General features: G+C 41.3%; 2 protein-coding genes across 3 annotated transcripts in view; both read left to right on the top strand.

Moving 5' to 3' along the window:
• LOC121013827 (olfactory receptor 7G3-like) overlaps window positions 1–200 on the top strand; it is a 4359-nt gene extending 4159 nt beyond the window's left edge. Inside the window, exon 2 of the mRNA XM_040449634.1 lies at window positions 1–200. This exon is cut by the window's left edge and continues 641 nt beyond it. Within this exon, the coding sequence (XP_040305568.1) occupies window positions 1–200 (200 nt within the window).
• A 3681-nt stretch (window positions 201–3881) lies between these two features.
• LOC121013857 (olfactory receptor 7G1-like) overlaps window positions 3882–9320 on the top strand; it is a 5537-nt gene continuing 98 nt past the window's right edge. The window contains exon 1 of one of the 2 annotated variants that reach the window (XM_040449663.1): window positions 3882–4759. In XM_040449663.1, coding sequence (XP_040305597.1) covers window positions 3882–4759 — 878 coding nt within the window. Of the gene's footprint in view, window positions 4851–9320 lie in introns of those variants that run through there. The other variant, XM_040449664.1, reaches the window with a different exon arrangement.

Below are 9320 nucleotides of genomic sequence, written 5' to 3'. Positions count from 1 at the left end.
TTGTTTCCTTGTTCTATGGGACAGGTTTTGGGGTATACCTGAGTTCTGCAGCTACTCACTCCTCCCGGAAGAGTGCAATAGTATCAGTGATGTATACCGTGGTCACCCCCATGATGAACCCTTTCATCTATAGTCTGAGGAACAAGGACATGATGGGGGCTTTGAGGAAGCTCATCTCTAGAATATCAGCTTCCCATTAATGTGTCAGCTGCTTTGGGCTTACACACACTGCTGCAATTTGACAGAGAGAAATAATGTGCGATCCAGAAAGCCTGACCAACATTGAATATATGAAACCAGAGGTCAAGTGGTGAGGGTAAGAATTTTGGAATCAGACCAGCTGGGTTTGAATCCTACCTCTGCTGAAACAGCCATGTGACCTTTGACAATTTATTTTAACTCTCTAAACTCAGTTTCCTCGTCCATAAAATTGGCATGATTATATTAGTTTATATTTGGAGGGGGTGTGAGATACTTCAACTCAATCAGTGAGGATGCATGCCTTCAACTATAATAAAGCAAAATTCTCAACTCCAATAGGGTCAGATGATAAAAACAATTATCTTTCCTTACAAAAACTTCAGGGATGGGGCACCTGGGTGGCTCAGTCTGGTAGGTGTCTGACTTCAGCTCAGGTCATGATCTTCCTGCTTGTGAGTTTGAGCCCCATTGAGTTGGAGTCCCTGGTCGGGCTCTGTGCTAACAGCTCGGAACTTAAAGCCTGCTTCAGATTCTGTCTCCGTTTGTCTGCCCCTGCCCTGCTCTCTCTCTCTCTCTCTCTCTCTCTCCCTCCCCCTCCTCAAATATAAAAATAAATAAATAGATAAAACTTCAGGGATATTGTAGGTCCAGGCAGAGAACCACAGGGCTGCATTTCACTCTGCCATGGGTTGGCTTTTGCCTACAGTCGTCTTCCTGGTGGTCCCTGATGCCTGCAACAGTGCAGAGACCTTTCAGACCCAGAAACGAAAACCAACAGCCTCTCCTTGGGTTTCTTTTCAACACAAACATAATCGTTCCAAGGAGACATCCAGAAGGCATTGTTTTTATCGTGAGCCCACATTGAGATAAGTGTCCTGTATTGGTTTCCTATTGCCATTGTAACACCTTACCACAAGCTTAGCAGCTTAAAGCAACACGAATGAATGCTGTTGCTGTCTGAAACCAGCTACATGAGCTAAAGTCAAAGTGTTAGGTTCCTTTTGAAAGCTCTTTTGAGAAAAAAGCTATCATTTAATTGGTACAGAATTTCTGCTTGGGATGATAAAAATGTTCAGGAGATGGATAGTGGTAATAGTCATACAACATTGTGAATATTCTTAATGCCATGGAATTGCACACTTAAAATGGCTGAAATAGTAAATTTTATGCTATACATATTATACTACTACTCCTCCCCCCAAAAAAATCCATTCCAATGTACCAAAGCGTTAAACACAAGAATCAGAGGGATTAAATATTTCAGAAGATGATATAAGAAAATATTTTTATTACCACAGAGAAATTAAGCATTTCTTAAAAGAATGAGCACAATCCAAAAGGTAAAGACTAAGAAATTCAAGCACTTTGGGGCACCTGGGAGGCTCAGTTGGTTAAGCATCCTACTTCGGCTCAGGTCATGATCTCGTGGTTCATGGGCTCGAGCCCTGCGTCGGGCCCTGTGCTGACAGCTCAGAGCCCAAAGCCTGCTTCAGATTCTGTGTCTCCCTCTCTCTCTGCCCCTCCCCGACTCACGCTCTGTCTCTGTCTCTCAAAAATAAATAAACGTTAAAAAAAATGTTTAAAAAGAAATTCAAGCACTTTACAAATGAGCCACTAAAACAAGTGACTCATTAAATGAAAATTCAGAAATGTTCTTTCAATATCACAAGAATAAAAAAAAGCAGGGAAAATAAACTTCCCCGAAATATTTCCTGATGAGATCTTGCTCACCCTGCCAATATCAATATGATTTTAATAGCACAGACACACCTATTAATATATTCCAGCACAATAAAAAATCAATCCTTTTCTTCCCTCCCCTGGTAACCACATTCTACTTTCTGTCTTTATGAATTTGCCTATTCAAGGTACCTTAAACTAAAATTATACAATATTTGTCCTTTTTTATCTGGCTCATTTCACTAATGTTTTCAGGGTTCATCCGTATTGTAGCACCTGTCAGGATTTCATTCCTTCTTATGGCTGAATTATGTATATATGGTTCACACCTACAATTCTCAGGCTTCCTGATATCATTGATTACATACAGATGCCATTGGTTCTATCTTAAAATTTTTTTTAATGTTTTTTCATTTTTGAGAGACAGAGACAGATTGTGAGCAGGGGAGGGACAGGGAGAGAGGGAGACAGAGAATCTGAAACAGGCTCCAGACTCCAAGCTGTCAGCAGAGAGCCCCATGCGGGGCTTGAACTCACAAACTGTGAGATCATGACCTGAGCCAAAGTGGACCCTTAACCAACTGAGCCACCCAGGTGCCCCCATTGGTTCTATCTTTAAAAAAAGGAACACTGGAACTCAGCCAAGGAGGGCATGTCCACATTTGCAAGCTCTGTGATATAGATGTGAGCAGAAACAGGTAGAGAAATGAGTGGTGAACACCTAGACTCATAAGATCAACCATCTGGAATTCCTCATTTCTATTGTTTTAGTCTTAAGAGAATTTGCACTGCCTTGGGATCAGAATGACAATATAATTGTTTGGCTAATGAAGAGCTTTGGGTATTGATCCTCCAGAGGCACAGAGACTATAAATTGTTACATCCTCACTCAACAGCCCTGCCCCAGTAAAGACACAGCATACCTGTGTCTCATCCCAGCAATGATCCCTTTTGCCCAGGGGCCTGGTGCTCCAATTGGTCCCTTTCCTCTTCCTATGGATAGAGCTCTGGTCTCTATCATTCAACCCCTAGCAGAGTCGACCTGCATTATTCCACAGTGATGTCACCTAGGTAAACCGATGTCCCATAGTGTTTGGAAATGAGGGCATGTATTTTACTACGTTTATCCAGCAGAAACTTTGAGAAGAGTACATACATAAAAGGATTAAAATCAAGATATCTGTTTGCCTCCTTCCTGTCTTCTATCTTGTTGACATGTTCCCTTGTATCTTTCCTCCAACCCCCAAATAGTTATCATTCTGCCAGTCCCCTATTTTCTCTCTATAAGGAAATACTATTTTCCTTCTCAGTAAGAACATGCTCATTTGCAAATACGGTGATTGTTACCAAGAGGTAGCTTGGGCATTTTCCCTCTTTTAATTCCTTATTCTCTTTGCCAGGCTGTGAGGTCTCCGTGGAAGGAGCTGGAGATCCAGATAGACTTATCAGTCTGATTACCTGTTTCTTGTAATAAAGCTATCAAATGGTTTTGTATTTTATTTTACTTTTATTTATTTTTTTTAACATTTATTCATTTTTGAGAGACAGAGAAAGAGCATGAGCCAGGAAGGGTCAGAGAGAGAAGGAGACACAGAAACCAAAGCAGGCTTCAGGCTCTGAGTTGTCAGCACAGAGCCCAACGTGGAGCTTGAACTCATGAATTGTGAGATCACGACCTGAGCCAAAGTCAGATGCTTAACCGACTGAGCCACCCAGGTGCCCCCAAATGTTTCAAATGATCAAAACAGGATGAGTAGTGTAATTTTAAAAATGACAATTCCTCAACTCTTTCCAGAATTAACAAATGTTGACTCGTTGCTTTACTAATTTTAAATCTTTCTTCAAAATCACAAAATAATATGCATAAAGAGGGTATCTCTCTCCATTTAAGTCTTTCCTTTCCCAACATGGTGCTTGCATTTGGTGATACTCCTGCTTGCCCAGGAATCAACATTTCATTGCCTTGTTACCACATCATTTCCATCAGATTCATCAACAATATGGAACTCAGAAATGAAACAAGCATTCTAGAATTTCTTCTCATGGAAGTGACAGAGAATCCAGAACTGCAGTCCCTCATCTTCAGCCTGTTCCTGTCCATGTATCTGGTCACCATCTTGGGAAATCTGCTCATCATCTTGGCTGTTAGCTTGGACTCCCACCTCCACACCCCCATGTACTTCTTCCTCTCCAACCCGTCTTTTGTTGACATCTGTCTCACCTCCACTACCATCCCAAAGATGCTTGTGAACATCGAGACACAGAGCAAATCCATCAGTTACACAGGCTGCCTCACCCAAATCTGCTTTGTCTTGGTTTTTGCAAGTTTGGACAGTTGTATTCTTTCAGCAATGGCCTATGATCGCTATGTGGCCATTTGTCATCCACTGAGGTACAATGTCATTATGAACTCCCATCTCTGTGGCCTTTTCATTCTTCTTTCCCTGTTTATTAGCATCGTGGATGCCCTGGCGCACAGTCTGGGGGTGGTGCAGCTGACCTTCTGTGCAGACCTTGAAATCCCTCTCTTCTTCTGTGAAGTTGTTCAGGTCATCAAGCTCGCCTGTTCTGACACCCTCGTCAATAACATCCTGATGTATTTTGCAACTAGTTTATTTGGGGGTATCCTTCTGTGTGGAATCACTTTCTCTCACACTCAGATAGTGTCCTCTGTTTTGAGGATGCCACCAGCAGGTGGAAAGTATAAAGTACGTGTGGGTCTCACCTCTCAGTTGTCTTTGTTCTATGGGACAGGTTTGGGAGTCTACATTAGTTCTGCCCTTGCTGACTCTTCCAGAAACGCTGCAATGCTTTCAATGATGTACACTGTTGTCCCTCAAATGATGAACCCTTTCATCTACAACCTGAGGAACAGGGCGTGAAGGGAGCCTTGAGGAAACTGATAAGTAGAACTTCTCTTCTGTGACTGTGTTATCTGCGTGGACTGGGGTTTCTAGAATGAGTCAAGGTGACAGAAATATTGGGTGAGCTAGAATGCCTGATTCTTGCATCCCCAAGTTCTTCTAAAATGACTATAGAACACGATGGGTAGTTTCATCTTTGGGTTGAAACTTTATTTGTTCTTTGTACAATTCTGTGATGTTTCAAGAATGAGTTCCATTGTCAAACTCAGTTTCTTTGGTCAGGTCCATAAAGCTGAACCCAAGGTAGGGCATTTAGTGATTTTGTTTGAACACTCAAAGAAAAGAAGTTGGATGGATCATGGAGAGGATCCAAATAAGTCTGTTGTCATAGGGACAAAATTCTGCCAATTCCATAGATTATTATGCTTTTTGAACTGCGCCTCGAAAGTAAGCCTGCTGTGAAACACAGGAGGAGCTGATCTTTTATACCTAATTTGGCAATTGCCTGAGTGATCACTGGTAAACTGTATCTGTGCAAAGACACTATCAGCATCTGTTACTACACTCAATTTCATCATCTGTAAAATTGCTATTATCTGATTATCTCAGTGGCTTGAGATGATAGTGAGATGATTTATCTTAATTAGTAAACAAAACAAAACCCTTTGTTCCTGCTAAAAGAAAGTAACTGTGCCTCTAAAAGACACAAGCAATAAAGAATGTTATATATATATTTTTAAGTTTTTATTTTAATTCCAGTTAGTTAACATATAGGGTTATATTAGTTTCAGGCGTACAATATAGTGATTCAACACTTCCATACATTACCTGGTGCTCATCATGAGAAGTGTCCTCTTAACCCCATCACTCATTTCACCCATCATCGCCCCCCCACCTCCCCTCTGGTAATCATCAGTTTGTTCTCTATAGTTAATCTATTTCTTAGTTTGCCTCTCTCTCTTTTTTTCCCTTTGCTTGTTTTGTTTCTTCAATTTCACATATGAGTGAAATCATATTTATCTTTCTCTGACTGAGTTATGTCACTTAGCATAATATTCAAGTGCTCTGAATGGCAAGATTTCATTCCTCTGAAGCAGGCTCCAGGCTCCAGGCTCCAGGCTCTGAGCTGTAAGCACAGAGCCTAATGTGGAGCTTGAACCCATGAACCGCAAGATCATGACCTGAGCCAAAGTCGAAATTGTGAATCTTGCCATTCATGGAGCCCTTGAATATATGATATGATATGATATAAAAAATATAATATAATGATATATATAATATACCATGTCTTTATCCATTAGTCTATCAATGGACACTTAGGCTGTTTCCATAATTTGGCTATTGCAAATAATGCTGCAATAAACATCAGGGTGCATGCATGTATCTCTTTAAATTAGTGTTTTTGTATTTTTTCGGTAAATATCCCGTAGCACAATTACTGGATCATGGGGTAGTTCTATTCTTAACTTTTTGAGGAACCTTCATACTGTTATCCACAGTGGCTGTACCAGTTTGCATTCCCACCAACAGTGCATGACGGTTTCTTTTTCTCCACATCCGTGTCAATGCCTATGGTTTCTTGTGTTATTGATTTTAGCCAAGGAATGTTATATTATTTTTTTTTAATGTTTATTTTTGAGAGAGAGAGACTGAGCATAAGTGGGGGAGGGGCAGAGAGAGGGAGACACAGAATCCGAAGCAGGCTCTAGGCTCTGAGCTGTCAGCACAGGGCCCGACGCAGGGCTCGAACCCACAAATGGTGAGATCATGACCTGAGCCGAAGTTGGACACTTAACTGACTGAGCCACCCAGGCGCCCCTGGAACGTTATATATTCTTAAAATTTTTTTTAAATGTTTATTTATTTTTGAGAGAGACAGAGACAGAATGCGAGTGGGTTACACTCTGTGTCAGAGACACAGAGTCCAAAGCAGGCTTCAGGCTCTGAGCTGTCAGCACAGAGCCCAATGCAGGGCTTCAACTCACAAGCTGTGAGATCATGACCTGAGCCGAAATCGGACGCTCAACTGACTGAGCCACCCAGGCGCCCCAGAAATGTTATATATTCTTGATAACTACTTAAGAGGTAGGGAATATAGAGGAAAAGTTATTCATTTTTCCATGTGGTGATTGTGTCTAAGGCTTGTTTCCATCACGGACACTGATGGCTGCAACAGATACAGGCATCTTATCCAGATACGATGCCCGAAGACAGACATCTGTCGAACTCTGGCTCTAGTGTTACTTGACATTACCTGGAATCATCCTGAATATATCCCCTTTAATCTATTCCCTGAGAATAGGATTGTATGCCATCCACTTAATGTAACCTTGGTGTGGCAAAAATAATTACTGATTGTATGAAATGTAACTCCTGCTGATGAGTCTACCCTCAAAAGCATTGTAAACACTTAGGACAACACATGACGTGTAGCAAGTACTCCACAAGATTTAACTGTTATCATTGTGTTCCATATTTTACATGGCTTAATATAGCCTATATATTCTTAAGTCTTGTCTTCTCACATATTTTTACTGCTGGCTTTAGCAATTTGCTTCATTTTGTTATAGTTATTGTGTTTTTTTTAATGTTTTTTAAATTTATTTTTGAGACAGAGAGAGACAGAGCATGAGCAGGGGAGGGGCAGAGAGAGAGACACAGAATCCAAAGCAGGCTCCAGGCTCTGAGCTGTCAGCACAGAGCCCGACGTGGGGCTTGAACTCACAGACCGCGAGATCATGACCTGAGCTGAAGTCGGACGCTTAACCGACCAAGCCACCCAGGCGCCCCTATAGTTATTGTTTTTTAATGTTTATTTATTTTTGAGAGAGAGAGAGAGAGAGAATGAATGAATGAATGAATGAATGAATGAATCTGAAGCAGGCTCCAGACTTTGAGCTGTCAGCACAGAGCCTGATGTGGGGTTCGAACCCACGAACCATGAGATCATGACCTGAGCCAAAGTCGGACACTTAACCGACCAAGCCACTGAGGCACCCCTCTTTAATTTCTTTCATAAGTATTGTATAGTTTTCAGAGTACAGATCTTTAACCTCTTTGGTTAGCATCATTCTTAGGTATCTTACTGTTTTTGGTTTTCAATGTATTATTTATATCAATATATACGAACTATACTTTCACAACTAAAATTGGTATCAGACTTACTGATGTCATTCTTTGGATAGAGATCCCTTCATTAATAGCTAAAAAAAAAAAAAAAAAAGCAGACTGCATTTCAATTAGTGAAGGATGGTGTACCTATATTTGCAAAGGATTGAAATGGAGATGAACAGACCCAGATGGACATGGTGTACACCTGGTCTTATGGGGTCAAGAAAGCACCGTCTGTAATTCCACCGTTCTAGAGTCTTGGTCTTTAAGGATTTACACTGCCCTGGGATCTCTGTGACAATAAAATTTCTTGGTTAATGAGGAGCTTTGGAAATTAAACCTCCAGGGATACAGAGACTGCAATCTGCCTGTGCCCACCTCGTTCAACAGTTCCTCCCGTGAAAAGTAGTAGCATAGCTGAGTCTCCTCCCATAGATGATCTGTCTTGTTAGGAACTTGGGTCTCACTCAATCCCTCTGCCCTTCCTGAGGGCAGATCTTCCATATGGTACATCAGAGATGGCAGTCATCCTTCCACTATGATGCCAACCAGGTAACCTAACACCCCTTACTCAATGTTTGCAAATGAGGGCAGGTGTTTGACTACAGGTTCATCCAGGGGAAGCTGTGAAGAGAGCACACACACCACATGATTGAAACCAACTCACCCAGGGTCCTCCCGTTTGTCCGCTGTCTTCTTCACGTGTTTCCTCATGCTTTTTATTAATGCTCCATTTACTAATATCATATTCACTCTCGAGTGTGGCCAGGACCATTTCTTCCTGAACAGAAATCTGTCTTTCAAAAAACATGATGACTGTTATAAAATTTTTTGACATTTACTTGCAGTTTAGAAGTGGTAAGAGGGCAGGAAGTTTAAAAAGTTCACCTTGACATATGTATGTATTATCTCAGTTGCCTGCCTATGACATCTCTGGGGATCCAGACAGACTCTTAAGCTGCCTCACCAGTTTGTTTCTTTTTATAAAATCACCAAATGTTTTAATAAACAGAACATCATAAACAATGTAGTTGTAAAAAAATGACTACCTAGTCACCCTTTCCAGATTTAACAATTGTTGATGCTCTACTCTATCAGCTTCAGTCTTTTTCATTTTTAAAGAAACAGAATAATACACATACAGCAGGCACCCGTATCTTACTCCTCTCTATAAGTCTCCATCCCAACCCAAGATGGTTTTTGCCTCCAGTGATGCTCCTCCTGCCAGTCTCGGAAACACACATTTGATTAAATCTCTTTTCCATCAGATTAATCACCAATATGGAATCTAGAAATGACACACATGTTTCAGATTTCCTTCTCATGAAAGTGACAGAGGATCCAGAACTGCAGTCCCTCCTATTCAGCCTGTTCCTGTCCATGTACCTGGTCACCATCCTGGGAAACCTGCTCATCATCCTGGCCGTCAGCTCGGACTCCCACCTCCACACCCCCATGTACTTC

This window comes from Herpailurus yagouaroundi, unplaced genomic scaffold (assembly GCF_014898765.1).
Source record: "Herpailurus yagouaroundi ecotype Mexico unplaced genomic scaffold, PumYag 200, whole genome shotgun sequence".
NCBI lineage: Eukaryota > Metazoa > Chordata > Mammalia > Carnivora > Felidae > Herpailurus > Herpailurus yagouaroundi.
Note: the sequence above shows the minus strand (reverse complement) of the source record. Positions and strands in the feature narration are given on the sequence as shown.